The sequence below is a fragment of the Vulpes vulpes genome, chromosome 3, assembly GCF_048418805.1.
Source record: "Vulpes vulpes isolate BD-2025 chromosome 3, VulVul3, whole genome shotgun sequence".
In the NCBI taxonomy this organism is placed as follows: Eukaryota; Metazoa; Chordata; class Mammalia; order Carnivora; family Canidae; genus Vulpes; species Vulpes vulpes.
In genome coordinates this window covers 82826619-82848032 of record NC_132782.1, presented here as the reverse complement: position 1 = coordinate 82848032, position 21414 = coordinate 82826619, and the positions used below count along the sequence as shown (strand labels likewise).

The 21414-nt window shown below is 55.1% G+C and overlaps 1 protein-coding gene across 1 annotated transcript; it reads right to left on the bottom strand.

Annotated features, from left to right (window-relative positions):
• Window positions 1-6454: 6454 nt before the first annotated feature.
• Window positions 6455-17224, bottom strand: MYL10 (myosin light chain 10). Its single transcript, XM_026019612.2, has 7 exons — window positions 17181-17224; window positions 14830-14922; window positions 14250-14325; window positions 13228-13332; window positions 9768-9846; window positions 6994-7042; window positions 6455-6704 (listed from the first exon to the last, which is right to left on the bottom strand). Exons 1-7 carry the CDS (start codon window positions 17181-17183, stop codon window positions 6606-6608), a joined length of 504 nt encoding a protein of 167 aa, XP_025875397.2. The 5' UTR covers window positions 17184-17224; the 3' UTR covers window positions 6455-6605.
• Between the last annotated feature and the right edge of the window lie 4190 nt (window positions 17225-21414).

The window sequence follows — 21414 nt, the reverse complement described above, 5'->3', positions numbered from 1 at the left end:
GGGGCTGGAGATCCCTGAGCCTCCAGGGGCCATGGGATCCCATTCTGTTTGTGGGTGACTGAGGCCCAAATGGATGGGGCAGGCCCCCATGGAGCAGTGGGCTCTGGACTGGCTGTGGGCCCTGCCCATAAGCTCTGGCCCATAGTAATGCCTTCTTGGAGGCCCAGAGCCCACAACACTGGCCCCAGAAGCTACCTCCAGAGGCCTCATGCAGTTCAGGTTCACTCTCCAGGCCTGCTGGAGTTGATTAAATGTTTCTCAAGAGTCTACTAAGTGCCAGCCCCTGTGCAGGGTGCTAGGGGTATGGTGGAGGACAGAATCCAACCTGATCCCAGGCTTAAAGACCTACGGGAAGGCAAACGCCACTTACAGATCCCTAGCAAAAGGGCTTGGTGCCATGAAAATGCCCTGGAGGGGGTGTGACCCATTCCAGGCAGCAGAAACTGGGGATGCAAGGCGGAGCTGAGAACAGAAAGCTGAGTGGGGTGGGTGGGCCAAGGAGGGGGTGGTACCAGGCGGGAGAGTGTTCCAGGCAGAAGGGAGAGCATATGCAAAGATCCTGTGGCAGGAGGAAATGTGCACACTCAAGGAGCCAAAGAGCCAAGAGGATGGTGGTGCAGGGGGAGGTTAGGAAGGTCACAAGGAGGTTCTTGTACCTTTAAAAAGCAATTCCAGATATGACTCAGGAGACATAGCTAGTCTATTAACTCACTAACATAGTTAGTCTATTAATGCTGCTCCCAATTTCTCTCAGACTTTCAGGACACTCAACTCCCACCCCAGCTTCCTGGAGTAGAGGAGAATCCAGTGGGGACCTATCTGGGCAGCCTGTGGGGCCAACCCAAGTGTACCTCGAAAACTGGATGGGAAATCAGAGAGATTAAAGGCCCCTGGTTGTGGGCTCAGGTCAGGGACAGCCGAGATCACCGATGAACCACAGTGGAAGGAGAGGGGCCATGAGCAAGCCATGCTGTGGAGTCGCCAAGAGGGGCAGAGGCCCGTGCCTTGGAGCCACCACCAGCCTCACAACTGACCCAGCACTCTGCTCCTGCCTTCTTCTCCCTGGGCCACTGGAGTCAGCTCACTCCTGTGCCTGTGAGGCCAGAGCCCATGGAGGACAGAAGTGGGCGTTATTGCCATTACAGATCATCTCTCTGGGCCCTGGACCAGAGGGGTGTAAGTGGATGGATGTCTGAAGGATGGAGGAATGAATGAGCAAAGGAATGGCCCCCAGTCTCCTCTCCTGAGCCACACAGAGCCCCTCTGGCCTTCCCCGCTGGCGGCCCAGTGTCCTTGTGGAGCTGGGTCACTGCAGGAGCTGGGTGTCAGGTGGGCCAGCAGGTGCCCAGGGCATCTGTGCCCTCCAGCTTGGCTCTGGCCTGGTTCCTCAGGGCACAAACAGGTCTGACGGGTTTGGCAGCTGACATTCTGACTTCCAGGAAAGCCAAACTCTTAGAGAGCAGAAGGAACAAGGCCTGGGCAGAGAGAGGGCTCTTCTCAAATACTGCTCCCCTCTGCCATAGGCCTTCCCCAGCCCCGGCCCGCAGACCTTGCCCTTGAGCCAGGGAGCTCCAGGATGATGGGCATACCTCTCTCCCCACCTCCCCCACAGGCAACAAGGAGCTCAGGAGGGTGAGGGAAAAGGAAAGGAACATTCTCCTTGTGGCTCCAAACTCTGTCCCTACCCCCACATCCCACTGCACTGGGTGGTAGTAAAGGGTAGAGCTTACAGGGGCAGGCTCAGAGCCGGGCAGCCTGGGTTCCACTCTCTGCCCCACCAATGACCGTGGGCAAGCTCTCTGCCTCCCTTTCCTGTCCTGCACTCATAGGGCTGAGATGCATCAGGGTGCACGCAGACCTCAGCCTGGAGCCTGGAACTTGGGATCCCGCGTTGTTGGCATTCCTCCATCTGATCATTTCCGGCAGGTCTCACCCCCCAGCCTGCTGACCACCGCTCTCTGCCTGGTCCTCCTCCTGCTCTAAGGGCTCAGGGTTACTCCCTGGCCTCTTGTCCCACTGCCAGCTGTCTCTTCACAGGCTAGCACAGGCTCTGGCTCTGCGTCCCATGCTGGCCATTGCCTCCTAGAGCCATAGACATAGCATCCAGCTGCTCCTTGCACCTCGCCACTCACACTCAACAGCCCCAAACTGAACTCAGCCTCTCTCTCCAGGGCCAATTTTCCTCTGAGTCCTCCCATCCAGGGCATGGTGCCATCAGTCACCAAAGCCATGTCCCCACGGGTCCCCCAATGCCCATCGTCTCCACCCTGTATCCTGACTATAGTGTCTTTTCTCTTTCCCTCCTTCCCTCCCTACCAACTTTCTCTCTTTCCCCTTTCTTTCTCTTGCCTTCTTCTTTTTCTTGCTCCCTTCCTTCCTGTTGGGATATAACATAAATACAGTGAAGTGCATTAATGGCTCAAATCTTAATGGTACCATTTGATCATCTTTCATGTCTATGCCTGAGTACCTGCCACCAGATCAAGACATAGAGCATTTTTAACTCCCATGGGTTTCTCTCATGGCCCTTTCCTACCCCAAAAATAACCATTATTCTGCCTTCTGCCTCCATAAATTAGTTTCACCTGATTTCGAACTCCACATAAGTGGAATCAAAAGGTATGCACTCTTAGACATCGAGATAGATGGATTGGAAATGAGAGTCCAGATATAAACCCATACAATTCTGATCAGTTCATCTTTGACAGGAGTGCCAAAACTTCTCAAAGGGGGAACATAGTCTCACCAACAAATGGTGCTGGAAGAACTGGATATCTATAGGTAAGGAATGAAGCTGGACCCCTACCTCACACCATAGACAACAACAAAGCCCTCAAGATGTCTCGATGTCCTAAATGTGGAAGCTGAAATTATAAAACTCTTAGAAGAAAGAATAAGCATTAAAGAACACTATTAAGAAAGTGAAAAGACAACCCACAGAATGGGAGAACATTTTTGCAAATTGTGTATTTAAAGAGCCTAGTATCTAAAATATATAAAGAATTCTTACAGCTCAGCAACAAAAAAGATAAATAACCCAATTTAAAAATGGGCCAAGAAGCTGAACAGACATTTCTCCCAAAAAAGATAGAAAAATGGTCAATAAGAACGTGATAAAATGCTCAGCATCATCAATCGTTTAAGGAAATGCAAATCAAAACCAAAATGAGATGTCACTTCACATCCACTAGGAGGGCTATTTAAAAAGAAACAAAAAACAGTGGGGGCACCTGGCTGGCTCTGTTGGTAGAGCATACAACTCTTGATCTTGGGTTGTGAGTTCAAGCCCCACACTGGGCATAGAGCTTACTTAAAAAAAATTAAAAGTTTGAAAAAGAAAAAAAACTCCAGAAAATAACAGTGCCAGTGAGGATGTTAAGAAAGTAGATTCTGGAGCATTGCCGGCAGGCATGTAACATGGTGCAGTCACTTTGAAAAGATGCTTTGAAGAGCAGTTTAGCAATTCCTGGAAAATTTAAATATAGAGTTACTATATGACCCATCAATTTCACTCCTAGAAGAGAATAAAAAACATGCTCGCACAAAAACTTGCACATGAATGTTCACGACCCTGTTACTCATGATAGCCCCAAAGTAGGAACATCCCTAATGTCCATGAAGAGATGAGTGGATAAACAAAATGTGGTCTAGCCATACAATAGAATGTTATTCAGTATAAAGAGGAAAAATACCACAACACAGACTAACCATGGAAACATTACGCTGAGAAGCCAGACGCAAAAGGCCATATGCTGTGTGACTCCATTTATATGACATGTCTGGAATAGGCAGGTCGAAAGAAAAGGAAAGTAGATTGGTGGTTGCTGGGGACTTGGCACAGAAAGGGATGAGGAGTGACGGGTTTCTTTTGGGGGGTGATGAAAATGTCCCAGATGTTGATAGTGGTGATAGATGCACAGCCCTGTGAGTATACCAAAAGCCACTGAATTATATACTCTAAAATGATGGATTTTATGGTACATGAATTTTATCTTAATGAAAAAGTTATCTTTCGGGATCCCTGGGTGGCGCAGCGGTTTGGCGCCTGCCTTTGGCCCGGGGCGCGATATTGGAGACCCGGGATCGAATCCCACGTCGGGCTCCCAGTGCATGGAGCCTGCTTCTCCCTCTGCCTGTGTCTCTGCCTCTTTCTCTCTCTGTATGACTATCATAAATAAATAATAAAAAAATTCTTTTTTTAAAGTTATCTTTCTTTTTTTTTAAAGATTTTATTTATTTATGTATGAGAGACATAGAGAGAAAGAGAGGCAGAGACACAGGCAGAGAGAGAAGCAGGCTCCTCGCAGGGAGCCCGATGGGGGACTCGATCTGGGACTCCGGGATCATGCCCTGAGCTGAAGGCAGACGCCTAACCGCTGAACCCCCTAGGTGTCCCTTAAAAAGTTATTTTAAAGTATGCCATTATTTTAAAAGTTAAGGGTGCTTTCTTTTGTGTTTGTCTTGGTTTTTTTTTTTTAAGAGCTTATTTTAATTTATATTAAAATCTCTACCTCCAGCATGGGGCTCGAACTCACAACCCTCGATTGAGAGTTGCACACTCGGGATCCCTGGGTGGCGCAGTGGTTTGGCGCCTGCCTTTGGCCCAGGGCGCGATCCTGGAGACCTGGGATCAAATCCCACGCCGGGCTCCCGGTGCATGGAGCCTGCTTCTCCCTCTGCCTGTGTCTCTGCCCCTCTCTCTCTCTGTGTGTGACTATCATAAATAAATAAAAATTAAAAAAAAAAAAAGAGTTGTACACTCTACCAAGGGAGCCAGGCAGGTGCACATTGTGTGTATGTGTCTTCTTCCAAGTCATATAATAGATCACAGCGTCACCGTGCTGTGGTGTGTGTCAGCTTATTCTTATTGCTGTGTAGCGTTCCAGTGTGTGGACATCATAACATCTTACATTCATTTCGATAAATGTCTCTTTTTTTTTTTTGAGAGACAGCGAGAGCACGAGAGCGCTTGGGCACCAGTGCTTGAGCAGAGAAGCAGGAGGGGCAGAAGGAGGGGGAGAGAGAAAATCAGAGAATGTCAATCAAGCTCCACGCCCGGCATGGAGCCCGACGCAGGACTCGATCTTATGACCCTGAGATCATGACCTGAGCTGAAACCAAGAGTTATCACAGTTAACCGACTAAGCCACCCAGGCACCCTGTCATTTCTCTTGATAGATATTTATTTTGCTTCCAATTTGGGACTCTTATAGATCCGTGAGTTCTCACACTTGTCTTTTGAAGGATATGTGTGGACGTTTCTGGTGGTATCTGTGTAGAAGTGGGCGTGCTAGGTCAGGATACGTACCCATTTTAACTTCAGGAGGAAGGACTGCTGCAGGCTGCCAAAGTGGTTGACACTTCGTAATCCTGCCAGCAAACTCTGAGACTTCTGTTTGTTCCACATCCTCATCAATACTTGGTGTTGTCGATCTTTTTTAATTTTAGCCATTCCGGTGAGTGTGTTCTATAAGGAGGTTTTCATTTGCGTTTTCCTTATAAGCACTGAAGCTGAGCATCTCTGAAGTCTTTCTTGGCCATTTGGAGACTTTTTTTTTTTTTTTTTTTTTTTGGCACATGTGTGGTTGTTAGCTTTCCATTATTGATGTGTAGGAATTTTTTTAATGTTTCTCCATAAAGTTTTGGGTTTTTAAGATTTATTTTTGAGAAAGAGAGAGAGAGACAGTGTGAGCACCAGCAGGGGGAGAGGCAGAGAGAGCAGGGAGCCTGATGTGGGGCTTAATACCAGGACCCCCAGGATCATGACCTGAGCTGAAGGCAGATGCTTAACCAACCGAGCCACCCAGGTGCCCCGATGTAGGATTTTTTAAAAGTATGTTCATAATACAAGATCTTTGTCAAAACCTATTCCCAATGCTGGGCTTTGCCTTTTCACACTCTGCAGTGTCTTTTGCTCAGTGGAAGTGTTTAATTTTGATGAAGTCTAATTTATGCACTTTCATTTATTTTATAGTTGGTGCTACATGTGTCCTGTTTAAGGAATCCTTGCCTACTCCTTGAAAGTCACTTGGATCCATCCAAACCCTGGCCTCCACCTTCTTGGCCTCTGCCCAGCTCCTAGCTGCAAGATCTGCCCTGCGTGGCCCCTCCCCCTCCCCTTGTGTCCTCCTCACTGCATGACCCCACCCCACTTCTTGTCCTCCTCACTGCATGACCTTCCGGCCCAGGGACAGGGCTGGCTCATCTGTGTGTCCCCCAGAGCGGCACCAGGTCTGGCACGCCCTAGGTGCTCAATAAAAGCTTCCTAAATGAAGGCAATGTCCTGTGGCCCAGCTGGGGATCATTAAAACTGTCAATTAGTTCTAAACACCAGCTCATCAGGAACAATTGAGCAAAGCCGGGGGAAGTAAAAAGTTTTGGAAAAACCACCAACACAGGAATGTTTCGCTTTCTCACCAACAGGAGCATTAATCATGACAACTCAGGCCTCGTTAGCGTTATTTATTCTCCCTTTGCCCCCGAGCCATGGGGCCAGGGGAGCCTCTTCTTTGCACACATTGGCTGTAGGGGCTCCCCCGTGGTCACCCCAAAACACCACTGGTGTTCCCTGCCTCTGAATGGTGGGGGCGGGGATCCCTGGCCTCCTAGTCCTTCTCCTCACCATGTGTGATGACGTAGCACAGGTTCTGGTAGTCCAGGTTACCACACACATCTGGCGGGAAAGCCGCAAACATCTGCTTGACCTGGAGAAGGAGCAGGGTGTCAGCTTGGACATGGGTGGAGTGGGGGCCAGAGCTGGGACGTCACCCTGGGGCGACAGGCAGAACATTGGTCCCCTCTCTGCAGACAGAGCCAGGGATTGAGGGCCCAGAGGCCAGCGTCCCGCAGCCACCCCCACTCCTCCTTGTCCCCCTCCAAGAAGTCAGCGTCTAAAAAAGAGTGATCTCACGGGGGGGGGGGGGGCGGGGGGCTGGGCTGGGCATGACCTCCCCCAGAAGATTCTAGGCAGTGCCCTGGAAAGCCCGCACTCACCTCCTCCTCACTGAACCGGTCTGCCTGGGTCATGAGCTTCTCTTTGATGCTGCTCAGGGGAGAGGAAGGGTCAGGTTCAGGGGAAGCACCACCCTGGGGTGTGCACATGCAGATCCCCAGTGGGGAGGGGGGGTTGTGAGAGATGACAGGCGGCGGGGAGGCGTTGTATGCCAGGAGGACACCAGCCAGGTGTCTCAGCCAGGTGGCCTCAGATGGACTCCTCAATCACTGAGACTCAGTTTCCTCCTTTGTAACCCAGACTCTCCTCCAAGGTGGGGGGCCCAAATGAAGTGAAACTTGGGACCCTGCCATGACCTTAGGGCCCACTCTGATGGCCCACTGTGTGCTAATAGTCAACCTCCAGGTCCCTGAGTGGAGCCTCTCAGCCTCGGTTCTAGATGCACCACAAGGTCAGTGGGTGGCTTGAGCTGACATCTGCATTGTGCCTTCGAGAGTATAAGGTGCTTGCATTCCGCCAAGGCATGGGAAGGTCCTGCCTGGGTCTCCTTTGCTCCTCATAGCCGTGGGAAGCGAGTGCTATGAGCCCCCTTTCACAGGGAAAAACTGAGGTTCGAGAAACATCAGGATTTGCAGTGACAGTGGGGCCCGTGTCCCTGGGATGTCCAGGGGAGCAGCTGCCTGCAGAGGTCAGAGCTGCCTGGGCCTGGAGGGGCGGTGAGAGGTGAAGCCCCAAAGAACTCCTGCCCCAGGAGCTCGGAGGGCCCCTAGGCCTCTCAGGGGGTACAGCAGGCAGGGAAGGACCAGAGGCCTGAGCCGGGCCCTGAGCACCGAGTGTCCTGTGGCGCCGGCAGTGGCGAGCCCGCTAAGGACCAACGCACATTTTCCATTATTTATGTTACTGTGGGACAGTCACAGTTTCCAACTCTCCAAGCTGGGGACTGTTCTCAGACTCCATTTCAGCCAGAGCCTCTCTGTGGCCTGCCTGGCAGGCCACCACAGCTTCCAGGTCCCGTATCCCCGGGTGGGGGTGAGGGGGGGCTTCAGTTCCCAAACTGGGTCCCTGAGACAAGCCTGGCCTTGCACTGGTGGGAGTAAAGGTGAGTCCCAGTAGAGGGGTTGGTCCAGGCCACTCCGGGGGTTGCCCTCACTGCCTCCTGGGGGCCCCCAAGAGGAGTGTTGGGAAGCAGAGACCGAGGGAGGGGTGAAGGAGAGGGTCCCAGCCTGCAGGAACCCTGAACAACCCCTTGCCTACCCTGGGGAGCATGTGACTCACAACTATGGAGGGGTGGGGGTGGTAAGAAGGCGTGAGAGATAAGATGGACCTTCTGTGTTTCCCCTCTGCCCAGCCCCTGCCCTCTCCTGCCCCCCAACCCCCCATTATGTGATGATTCCAGCAGGCAGCAAATCTAGTCTCAAAGCCTTGGGGCACTGGGGTGGTTAAGCATCTGCCTTTGGCTCAGATTGTGATCCCAGGGTCCTGGGATCGAGTACCACATCAGGCTTCCCACAGGGACCCTGCTTCTGCCTATGTCTCTGCCTCTTTCTGGGTGTCTCTCGTGAATAAATAAATAAAATCTTTAAAAAAAAGAAAGAAAGAAAGAAAGAAAGAAAGAAAGAAAGAAAGAAAGAAAGAAAGAAAGAAAGAAAGAAAGAAAAGGGACGCCTGTGTGGCTCAGCGGTTGAGCATCTGCCTTCAGGTCAGGGTGTGATGCCAGATCCAGGGATCGAGTCCCCCATCAGCCTCCCTGCGTGGAGCCTGCTTCTCCCTCTGCCTGTGTCTCTGTATCTCTCTCTCTGTGTGTCTCTCATGAATAAATAAAATCTTAAAAAAAAGAAAAGCCAAGGCCTCAAGCATCATAATAGTCAGGAAGCCTGTGCCTGGGGAGGAAATCTTACCTGCCCCAGGCCACCCACAGGCCCAACGAGACCTCAGAGTCTCTAGAACGACTGCCCAGGGAGTTTGGTGTCCTAGCCTCTTGGCAGGCTGGCCCTGCCCACCGCCTTGGCTCTGCTCAGCACTCTCACTGGGCTGAGGCACAGCAGGATGAGTGCCCCCACCTCCACAATGCCAGCCCAGTGGTCCCCAGGGCAGACACAGCATCCAGGGCCTGTTGCATGCAGGAGCTACCCCACTTAGACCCTGCCCACCTTTCCTTCCCCACTCTCCCCCTACCTATCATCTCCCATAGTCTCCAGCCGCCCTCTCACCAACCCCACAAACCCCATGCCCTGTCCCTTCACTGCTGTGTTCCTGCATCTAGAACATTCCCTGCCCCAGCCTAGGCAGCACGTTGTTGCCCTTGAAGGCCCACCTCCACCCCCACTCCGCCTCACCACTGGGAAATCTGCCCCTGGTGACCCCACACTCCATATACACTTCCGTGCAAAAACGGGGACACCGAGTCCCAGAAAGGGGAAGAGACACTGAGCGATGACTGAGCTGGGCAGGGCAGTGCCCTCCTGGTTCCTGGCCAGACACTGCCCAAGCTGGCTAAGCATTGGGTGCCGGAGGAGAGTGGGGCACAGCCCACCCCGTCCTCACCCCAACTCGCTTATCACCTGAGCCTCTGCGGAAGGAAAGCCAAAAGGAAGGGCAGAGTGGGGACACCTGGGTGGCTCAGCAGTTGAGCATCTGCCTTTGGCTCAGGTGGTGATCCTGGGGTCCGGGGATGAGTCCCACATCAGGCTCCCTGCAGGGAGGGAGCCTATGTCTCCCTCTGCCTATGTCTCTGCCTCTCTCTGTCTCACATGAATAAATAAATAAAATCTTAAAAAAAAAAAAAAAAAGAAAAGGAAGGGCAGAGTGGACTTACAAATCAGCCTTGACGAAACCTTTCCCTTCGGTGTCAAAGACTTTGAAGGCGTGGAGAATGGTCTCCTCAGGGTCCGTACCTAGAAGCAGCACACACAAGGCAGAGAGAGAGCCAGGGTGAGGAGAACAGGCTGAGGCTGGGGCTGGGCAGGAGCTGGGCTGGGGGGGGGGGGGGGGTTCGTCCCCAATGTCCACTCCTCAGTGGGAGCAAGAGAAGGGAGATTTTTGAGAAACAAGGAGTAGGAGTAACAACCGAGGGCATTACATTTAGTTATGAGCAGCCTGCACAGCTGTACAGGGAGACCCCAACTGAGCACATACTACATGCTTAACTCTCCTACCAATGGACCTGATCTTATAGATGGAGAAACTTGAAGCTCAGAGGTCATGATTAGTGAGGGTGGGGTTTGGGATGGGGTCACCTCTGGGCCTCTCTTGCTACCCACGACATGCACAAGAGGTGACAGGTTGGAAAGACAGTGCTGTACTTGGGGCTTGAAGGCTGGGCTTGGGCAGGGGCACCGGTGGGTCTGCAAGATGGTCCAGGCCAGAGGCAGGGGTGGGTGGAGGGTGGTGGGCTGGGGGGGCACAGCCAGAGAAGTTCTGTTTTGTCACCTCCACTGTGTGGGCTTGGGGGGGAAGATGTCCTTAGAAGGAGTGTGTCTATTACCACAATGGGACCCCCCTGGTTGTACAGCTGGGGAAACTGAGGCCCAGAGAGAGGCAGGGTCTCAACCAAGGCCTCATAGCTATGAATGACAGCAGGAGACCTGGTGCTTTTTTCCCTCTGTCACACTGCCCCTATATTCACTGCAGACCAGGCATGTCCCTGTCCTTTCTCAAGGCTCAGCTATGTCACCAGGGACGTGGAGGCAAAGGTGGTGTTTGTTGCCCACCTCCCAGGATCAGTTCACAAAATGGGTCGCTAGTGATAAAGATCTGGTCAAATGTTGATCAGTGATCGTTGCAAACCTCTCTGAGTGCTGTGTGCCATTTTAGTTCCTGGAAGCCCCAGGACACCCCATGTGGTGGGTACTGATGTCCTCAGTTTGTCAAAGAAGAAACAGAGACAGAGGACCTTGCCTGAGGTCCCCGCTGATAAGGGGAGGGAAGGTCTGAAGCTGAGTCTCTGGACTCCAGAGCCCCCTGCTTGTCCTGCTGCTCTGTATTCCCATCTGTCAGACTGGGGACACATACCGGGCAGGATGTTATCTGAATCACTCGGCGTCCCTGAATGATCGAGCCTGGCACAGTGCTGGCCCCACCAGCCTGGTCGCTCGTGGAGGCCACAGCTGTGGGCTTCCTCCAAGGAGGGCAGTAGGGACCTGAAGGGATTACCCAGTCCAGAGCCTCAGCCCAGGGTTCCTCTGGGGCAGAGCCCCAGGCACTCCAGATCCTGGTCTCAGAAGCAGAGAGGGGGTGCACAAGGGATTATGGTGGGGAGCTGGTGGGAAGTCTTGGCCTCCCAGGGTTTGAGAAGAGTCCTCCCTGCTGGGGCAAGCTGGCTCTAGCCCACCTTCCTAAGGACCAGCGGTCCCGGGCTCAGGCCCAGGGGCCAGAGCAGTGACCTCCTGGGCAATGACCCCGGCCCGACCCTCCCCTCTCTCCTGCGAGAGAAGAGCTCTGCTCTGTGGACTGCAACCACAGCAAATGAATGGGCTGCAGAGTGGCCATTGGGAATCACATGGCCAAGTGTCCTCATCCCAGTGAGAGGGATGAGAGGGTGCCTGCCCCAGACCCCCTGACCCCTCTCCTGTCCTCACTGCGGCCAAGTGTGCAGGCTCAGCCAAGTTCTTATGACAAACTCAGATGGAGCCTGGTACCCCTGCAAAAATGAGAAAAAAGCTGCAGTCTCTTGGCCCCACCTGGCCTTGGGTCATAGCTCTTAGCTCAGCCGTCACCAACATGAGCTTCGGGCCTCTGCTGCCTGCATAGAATCATTGGCTAGAGTCATGTATGTCTTTCCTGCAAGTATACCCCTATCTCAGCCCCAGGGGGTTCTGAGCTCTTCAAGGAGATGGCCACAGTCCCGGGAATAACCCCTAACAGCTTCCCGGAGGAGGGCGAGCTCCAGCTCCCCACTCACTCCATGTCTGGCCCTCAGTTTCCATGGAGGGTGGGGCCATTAGGTCACAGGTTGGCTTTCTAGCTCCAGGAACAGCCAGGACAGTGTGTGTGGAGGCTGTTGTACTTTCCAGCAGGCCACAACCCATGAGATTATTATGATTTGCTGCCAAACATCATCCGTGATGTTGCTAGGGTCACCCCTGTCATGGGTTCAGGGTGACCCCCAGAACATATGCCTGTGTCCTTATCTCCAGAACCTGGAAATGTCACCTAACTTGGAAAAAGGGCCTTTGCAGATGTAAGGAAATGATGTTGAGATGGGGGGACCATTCTGCATTATCCCAATGGGCCCTAAATCCAGTGACAATTGTCCTTCTAAGAGTGAGGGACGGGGAGATGGCCAGGCAGAAGAAGAGGGGGCCGTGTGACCACAGAGATAGGAATGGGAGGAGGCAGCCACCAGGAGCCAGAAGAGGTAAATAAGTGGGGCTCTCCCCTTGAGCCTCTGATGGAAACTCTTGTCCAGATTTCAGACTTCTAGATGCCAGAAATGAGAGAGAACATTGCGGCTTTTTTGAGCTGTCAAATTTGTGGTTCTTTGTTAGAGCAGCCTCAGGAAACCAATACAATTCCCATTATACAGACAGAAAACTGTGGTGCAAAGCCTGGCCTAAGGTCACCCTGGGGATCAGTGGGCGGCCACCAGGCAAGGGCAGCCCGAAGGTGGGTGGTGATGTGTGTGGTGATGAGTCTCACCTCCCAGGGCAGTCACAGCCCAGGCGGGCCCCTCCGTCTGATCATGGAAGCCTTGAGCCCAGGAAAATGCTGCTAAGGAGCGAAGGGTAGCTCCCTGGGGCCCAGAGAGAAAGGGGCCGGGATTGTTCTGACCACTGCCCTGACCCCACACCGTAGGCCTGAGGCTGCATCTCGGGAGGGGCAATGGTTAGAGCGAGGAGTCATGGTTGGGGTTCTATCCCAGCCACTTTGATGCTGGGGCACCTGGCACAGGGATGGTGACCTCTGAGCCTCTAGATCCATTCCCCAGAAGCTGTGTGAGTGACCCTCCTGGTACTGGGGTCAGTCACGGTAGCTTCCAGAACCCCCTTCCCAGTATCCTTCCTCCCGTTGGCCATGAGGCAGAGCAGGTAAGATGAGCCCGGGGATAGGGAAGTGGGGCTGGGGCTCCGTCCTGATGTTGGGCGGAGGGCTTTCACACAAACTGTCCCCTCCCATCCCGCAAGGCAGGCATCATTACAGTCACTCCTACTCTGGAGTAGAGGTAGAAACTGGGGCGGGGCCCAGGGGGCATCCGGGGCTATACCATGCCCCCAGCTGTCTGCACACAGGGCCAGGCTGCCCATGCCCTCCCCAGGGCCACCTGGAGCCCCACTCACCCTTCAGCTTCTCCCCAAACATGGTCAGGAAGACGGTGAAGTTGATGGGCCCAGGGGCCTCCTTCACCATGGCCTCCAGCTCCTCATTCTTCACATTGATGCGGCCTGGGGGAGGAAAGGGGGACACCCAGGATCACCATGAGGAACAGAGGGCACCCTGCCCGCCGGCAGCCCAGGACAGCAGAGCTCAGAACCAGGGAGCGTCCTGCAGGGTCTCCCAACTCTACTCTCCCACTTCCCCCACCCCGACTCAGGCCTCAGGCCCTGCCCACCTCCTGGGGGACCTTAGAAGGGGGACACATTCAGCCACAGTTAGCCTGGGGCTGCCCCCAGCCTCACCACCCCCACTGCTGCCACCTGGGCCTCCCTAGAAAGGAGAGCAAGTGGGTGATTATCTCCATTTCCCAGATGAAGGAACAGGCCCAAAAAAGCCGAAACGGAGGTGCAGAGCTCAGAGCGCATATGCTCCAGGAGGAGGTCACCTGGGGTCGGGTGGGGGGACTCGGGAGTTCCTCATGTCCCAGTGGAAAACCGTACCTCCAGGAGCTCAAAGCTTAGTTCAGACATGACTTGGTTATGCCCCCTTCCCGCGACCTGAACCCCCACCCCGTTCATGCCTTAAGGCGTCTCTGTGGGCCCTTAGAAAGGGCAAAAGCCTCCCTTGGCAGCCGAAGCCCGGTAGTCTTGAGTCCTGTGGACATGTCCAGCCTCCTTCCCGAGCATCTCCCCCTGCTCTCTTGCCCTCTTACCCCACCCCAGCCTCCTAGGCCAGGCCTTTGCATGGGCCATTCATGTACCTGGTGCCCGCCCTGCATCCCTGGCCCAGACCTCCTCGAACCCCCAGGAACCTCCTCTGACCTTCCAGGCACCGGCCACCCCTCCCCTGTACCCCCATGGCACCCAAGCCCCTCACACCCATTACAACTGCTGCCCTGGCCTGTCCCCAGGCACCCACTCTTTCCAGAAGGCCTGGGCTCAGTTCTGCCCCAAGCCCTGAGCTTCCCCAACTACTGGTCACCCACCCAAGGCAGCAAAGGTGTCCCTCAGGTCCTCCTTGTCGATGAAGCCATCCCGGTTCTGGTCCATGATGGTGAAGGCCTGGTGGAGACATGGGTACTGAGCAGCCACCTACCCACTCGTCCAAGCCTGAGGCCCTCCCCAGACCCCCCCACACACACTCGGGGCTGTTGTCTTGCACACTGCTGTCTGGATAACCTCAGTACAGACCCCTCTGGCCGGCTGGCATCCTGGCTCAGCATGGCACGAGCACGAGAGTGTTGGCTAACCCACTCAGCTCCCCCTGCACACCTGGGGCGCTATGGCCCTCCCTCACTTCATGCTGCAGCAACCCCATTTCACAGAAAGGGAAACTGAGGCTCAGAGAGCAGAAGGACTCGCCTGAGGTCATACAGCAAGAAAAGGCTTAGGCAGAGAGGGGCAGGGGTTTGCCCAAACACAGCAAGTCACACCCCTAGGCATGGAGGTGCACCCCAGCAGCCTCTAAGGGGAGTGACATCATCACCCTCACAGACTGAGGGTGACCTGGGCCTCGCCGCCCTCCCTCCCAAGTGCTTTTTCCATGCATCGCACTGACCAACCAACCTCTTTAAACTCCTGGATCTGGGATTGATCAAACATGGAGAAGACGTTAGAGCTGGCTCCACCTTCTGCTCTCTTGCGGGCTCTCCGCGGTGCCTGTGAGGTGCCAGGTGGGGTGCTGCAGGAGCCCTTCCTCCAGAGGTCACCATGCATCCTGTCCGCCCCCCCACGCCTCACCCCCCAGAGTGCCATCCACGGTCCCAAACAACACGGCCGCCCCGGGCCGCAGGGTGCAGCAGACAGACAGGGAGACTTGTGGGTAAGCAGAGGCTGGAGGCTGGGGACCCCCCACCTTCCTGACCCAGTATGGGGAACCCGAACAGTATACTAGAGAGGACACAGTCGGGCCATATCTCCCTGTGTCGGTCCCTCCTCGGGGCTCCTCTGCGCCCACCCAGGGCCCAGCTGCCCAGAGCTCAGGACCCATCTCTACAGCGGGCAGAGCAGGTGACCATCCACGTGGAGGGTCTCTGGCCAGCCGTCCTGCCTCCACATGCCTCTCTCAGGATATCAGGGGCCTGAGAGCCCGCCATTGAGCATTCCCTGAAAGCTCTGGGTCCCCAGGACCCCCTCACCAAGGGGACCTCACCCACAGCAGTATTCGCCAGGAGTTGGCCACAAGGGGAAGGACAGCCCGGGCTTCACAGGGCAGGAGGGGGCAGGGGTGGCCCCCCGCCCTCAGCCCCCTGCCTCTATATCAGTGGTGCCAAGCCCCTGTCCTCGCCCCCCAGGACCTGGGCTTCCCCTGCCCACCCCGAGCCCCTGTGTGGTCTCCCCTCCCCGAGCTCACGCCTGCCCCCCCCCTGCACTCACCCCCACTTCCCCTCCGGCTCCCAGGCTCAGGAGCAGCAGCGCCGGCTGACTTATAATTAGCTTTTACTGGGTGCTTTGTCTCCACTAATCCTTTGAAAGGGGGCTGGCAGGGCAGCCAGGACGTTATGATGCTATAAAACCTCTGTAATATTTATAAATCCCTTCAGACATCATAAAGAAAGGAACCTCCCTGCGGGGCTCATCTCACATAATTACATACACATTTCCCTCTGATTAATAAAAAACAATCACTTCCGCCTGTGGGCTAGTCTACCCTCTCTCTCCTAGGACCTGCCCTCGGCCTGGGTGTCCCCCATCCCTGCCTCAGCCAGCCTATTACGTCCCTCTCATGGCACGTCACCCCGCTGTGTGCCAGGCCCTCCTCCAGGACACCCAGGAGAGGACGGGATTGTTCGCTCGGACTCCCCAGGAGCACCCTGAGCCCCAAGGCCCTGACCGGCCAACCTCCTGCTCTCCCAGCTGGGACCCTTCCAAAAGGAACACCTCAGGGCGGAAGGGCATCCCCCAGACCCGAGTTCAAATCCTTTCTTTGCCGCTCGCAGCCCTGCGATGTTGAGAAAATCAGTTGCCTGCTCTGGAGCCTCCGTGTCCCCATTTATTAAACCAAGATGATGCCCACCACAGAGCATCAGGACATTTATTAGGTGCCTGCTGACCTCTAGCCAGGCCCTCTGCCCAGTCCCAGGGACCTCGTGCCAAATCAGGCCCTGCTTTGTCCCCAAGGATACCCCCCACCTCCCTGTCCAGCTGGGAGACAGATGATCAGTAGAGAGTGATGGTGGGAGTGACAGACACTGAGAACACAGGGAGGCCCCTCTTCTGCTGGGGTATTCAGAGCAGACCTCTTGGAGGAGGTGGCTTCTGAGATGAGGTTGACAGCCAGGTCAGAGTTCTCAGGCCAGGAGGGAGAGTGAAGGTGTGAGAGCCAGAGACTTGGAAGTGCCGTGCCATTGAGAGCCTGCAGGGCCACCCCAGGGGCTGGAGACTGGGGCAAGGGGTGGGCAGCAGGGCAGGCCCCATGGCAGTCTGCATAGGACCTGGGCCATTCCAGAATATCAACCCTGATCCCCCAGGAGCCATGTCCTCTCAACAGGAGCAGAGTCCTGCCTCTGCCATGAAACCTCCAAGCCTAGCCCACCCTGCCTCCCTCTACCCTCCTCTTCCTCGTTCCTACCCACCCTCCACCACCACTTCACCTCGGCAGCCCCCCCCCCCCCACCAAGTCCAGGAGACAGAGGCCCAAATTGGGACCTACATGGATAGACTGGCCATCCTTTAAGGACAGTCCAGGGCAGGCCAGGTGCAGGGATAACATCAAGGGTGAAGAAAAAGGTCAGGACCAGGGACAACACAAGGTCAAGGTCAAGGATGTCAGTGAGAGGAGCAAGGTCAAGGTCAGGGTGAGTTCAGGCATGAGGTGAAGGCCAGAATCACAAATGAAGTCAAGGTCCCAGGATGAGGTCAGAGTCGAGGGATGAGGTCAGGGTCAGGAGGCAGGGCAGCCCCAGCCTTCCCCCTACCATGGTCTGAAGTGCTCCCTCTCGATGCAGCAGGGCTGGCAGTTCTCAAGGATGGCTCTTTAAATAGTGCTCCAGGTCCAGACAATAGTTTGGAAGGTGACAGAGGACAGGATGGAGGCCTCCCTGCCAGGCACCTGTCAGGGGCCATTTGGAGTGGGTGGGGACCAGGCACTGTCCAAACCGCAGGATCTCCGCCTGTTCTGGGCCAACCGGATCTCTGCACCCAAGAGACCATGGCCCAGGAAGGGGCACTGGGCTGAGAACGCACAGTATGTTGAGGCCTGGGACCAGCTGGGAGGACTTGGCCTTGGGCCATTTGAGGTCAACAATGCTTCCAAGGCAGGGCTGCCCTCACCAGCTGGGAAAATTCATGGCTGAAACATGGCCCGACCCCTTGGGCTGTGTGACTTGGAGTGGGTCACCATCCTTCACCGGTGCAAAGGGGCAAGCACGTAGGGGCAAGCACCAGTCAGCTCAGGGAGAGGCCCCTCAAGCAGTGCGACTACTGCCTAGTGGTTGGTTACCAGTGCTACCATTACCCCCTCCAGCCCTCAGGCCACTGAAAACATCTGGGGAGCTGAAAAAGCAGAGACAGCCAAAAGAAAAATGGAACCCCAAGTGGAGCCAAAAGAAAAGGTGACCCCAATGAGAGAGAATTGGAAAATCAGATCCCCATTCCACGCTGGCCACACGTACCCCCGGACGTGGACCATCCCCACCAGGCCTGATCCAGCCCGAGAATTCTCCAGCAGATGTGCCAAGCCAAGCCCGCACCTGCCCCTGTCCATGACCCCCATGTGTCCAGCGCAGCCCAGCATCCCCCATCTGTCCAGCCAAGTTAGCTCCCATGTGGGACCCACCACCTCTGATCTGCTGCCAGGGCCGGCAGTGCTGGGCTCAGGAAGCGAGCCCACCCAGCTCCAGGCACTGCACAGCTTAACTGTCCCTGGAGCTGGTCTCCAGGCCTCCAGGCCCCAGGACGGCTGATCCCTGCCTTGGGGGAGGAAACGTGATGATGACAATAAGAGCAGCAGCTAACGTTTATAAAAGGGTCAGGCCATGTTCTAAAACATGCGTCCTCACCCCATTTTCCACGTGACAAAACTGAGGCTCTCGCAGGTGAAGTCACTCATCTAAGGCTGAAAGCAGTGGTTCCAGTGGTTCTGGAAAGTTCTGCCCATCCCAATGCTCACCTCCCTGACCTCCCTGGGACGTGGGATGGAAACTTCCACACTGAGCTGGGGCCAGGACTGCCATCCTGACCCCTGGCAGGGACCAACCACATGCTCCACAGGCGCCCAGCAGGCTGGGGTGAACGCAGGAGATGGGCTGTGTAAATGTGGCAGGTCCACAAGGAGGGGCAGGGGGCTGCTGCCCGCACCAGCTACGGGGAGCTGCCCTTCATTGCCCAGTCCGCGAGCCTGGCCCTGGGTGGGGAGAGATTTGCCATCTGGGGCTTTACCACCTGCTTCCTGCTGGCCAGAGGCCTCCTAAGCTCCTGCCTCTGGGGATCACCACCCAGGACTCTCACCCACGGAGGGGCTCCGGAGGTCAGGCCAGTCCCGCGTGAGTGAGCCACCCAGCTGTCAGGAGGAGGGAAATGCAAGAGGGGATGGCAGTGACAACAGGGGTTCCATACGCTTAGCAAACTAGTCCTGATGTTTTCCTCGCCCGGCCTCCTTCTCCCTGTAACAAAAGTGGGGAGACCTGATCAAAAACCTGGTCGGGACTGTGAAAACTCACAGGAGAGATGGGGGGAGAACTTTTGTCCCTGGGGCAAGCAGGGCTGTGGCGAGGGGGTGGGCCTGCAGGGGCCCCGAGCCGGGAAGCTGTGAGCTCTGCCTACGTCGTCGGCCCTCACTTGGCCAGTGAGCTGGCGGCGATGGCGAGTCTGTTGCCATTGCCGTCCGGGCCACACTGTTTGGCCCAATGGACCATGGGGTGGTCCCCAAGGGGCCTGTGCTTTCAGCCAGGGGCCTCCTGGGAGTAAGCAGCTTCAGAACTGGAATTCCAGGTCAGACTGGGGAAAGTCAGAGGAGTACTTAGCCCCTTGTGAAGAGCACCCCACTTTCCAGAGGGCAACTCAAGTTCCCAGGGGTCACCAGACCTGGAAGGGAGCTTGAAAGGCATCAACTGCCTTTGGACATGGCCTGTCCCCTGCGAGGTGACAGCTGTCATCCACATCACGAGGGAGCAAAGTGGGCCAGGTGACCTCGCCTATTACATCTCTCCTAACTCTCCCTTCTAATTCTTCATGGTCAGCAGACTGTCCTCTGCCCCCCAGGCCTCCCTCCTGGCCGGCCACCCTCTTGACCTTCACCATTTTCCCGATGATTTGCAAAATCTCCTTCCTCCAAGCCTTTGACCATGGAGAGTGTTCTCTCACCCCAACCACACCTCCATCCTCCTACTGTCTTTTCTATCATCTCTCACTTCCTCCCAGAAGCCTTCCTTGGTTTCCCTTCCCTTCCCTCTTCCACTACAATCACTGCTTCTCTCTGACCTCTGCTCTGTAGATCTGTGACTACCTGCCTTTCCCTTGGCCTAGGACCTTACTGTCATTGCTCCTTGGCCTCCAGCCACCTGGCCTCTAGGAGCACAGAGGCCTCAGTAATTCTGGCTTCCAGGAGTTGCTCATACATAACCTTCCACATGGGGAACCATTGTTAGAGACTTTCTGGCTAGAGGGATCTCAGAGATCCAGTGGAATCCACTGGCCCTCTGAGGCCTGCTAGATGCTGAGAGTCCTTTGCAGACTCTCTCAAGTGACTCTTGCTTTGCACATCATCTGTGATGGGGAACTTACCACTTCCCCAAGCAGTGGCAACTCAGAATTGACAAATGCTCATTGATTATCTGCTGTGGCCCTACCCGGGTGTTCTGGGAGACTAAAAATTCATCCTTGACAAATTCTTGGGTTTGAATCATTTTAGTAACACAGTCAGACAATGTATGCTGCATGTATTCATTCATTCATCAAATATTTATGGGTACTTTTGAGTGCTGAGCATTGCAGACACAGACGTGAAAAAAACAGGTATGGTTTCAAACGTGAGGGGACAGAGCACCATGACCTGTCCGAGGAGGCTTTATGGGCTGGGGTCCATCTGACTGTGACTCGAAGAATGAGGACAAAAATGGGAGTTGTCATTGCTCTGCGGAAGAGCAGGGGGATGTGTAGGACATCCCAGAGCACTCACAGAGCTGCCCAGATATGAAGGCATATAAAGTGAGGGGCCAGGGTCAGGCAGGAGAGGGGAGGAGAGGGGCCAGGGAGCTCAGGGGCGGCAGCTGAACCCTCCAGAGGTGACCCAGGCAGGGACAGGCCAAGAGTCCCCAAACCCGCCTCGGAAGCTCCCTCTTCTGGTTTGTGAGTGACTCCTGACCCCTTCTCCCCCTTCAACCGTCAAACCCAGTCAAACCCATAGCTCTTTTTACAGCAGGATGCCATAGCCACAGGCCCCTTGAACAGGATGCATCATCCGTGCTTCTGCAGAGTGAGTGAGTTTGCCAGCCTGCCCAGCTACAGCCATAAAACAGGCGGAGGCATTCCGGGAGACATTCTTCTTAGCTTTAAAGGCTTCTCTGTCTTTTCTAAGTGGTTCCAAATTAGAGGAAGGCTCCAGACAGGGGCGGGCCTGGGGAGGAGGGGACACCAGGGAGTTTGGGAAAAGACAGACCCCCCCCCAATTGTCTTCAAAACCTTGGTCCTCCCATCTGGTAATTAGGGAGTTGACAGTGCAAAAGGCAATTTCCTTTGGGGTAAGAGGGAGAAAACAGCTAATTGGCTCTAAGTCTGGGTTCTGGCTGAAATATTAACTACAGGGTGGTGGGCTGCTCTGGCCTGACCCAGGCTCTGGCCCTGGTCACTAGGAAATAGGGAGGGAAAGGCCAAGGAGCCATGCTGCCTTGGGCAGGCCAGTAAGGCATGTGGTGCTCCCTCTCCCCAGCCCCCCCACCCCTGTGAGCTCCGGCCCACTGTGCCAGTAGCACATGTTGGATATCCCTCGGCTCCATGCCAGATTTATTGTTCTGGATTCTGAGTGGGGAGCATCATCCTCAAGGAGCATGCACTCCCCAGTATTGGGGGCCTAGCCTCCTAGAGCTTATTTGGAGAGCCTCTGGGGTGGGGAGGAAACCGCTCCTCTGCCCAATCTCTGATTTCATTACTGAGGATGTCAGAGGGAGGTGGGGGGTGGTGACAAGTCAGTATCAGAACCCAGACTTCCTGACT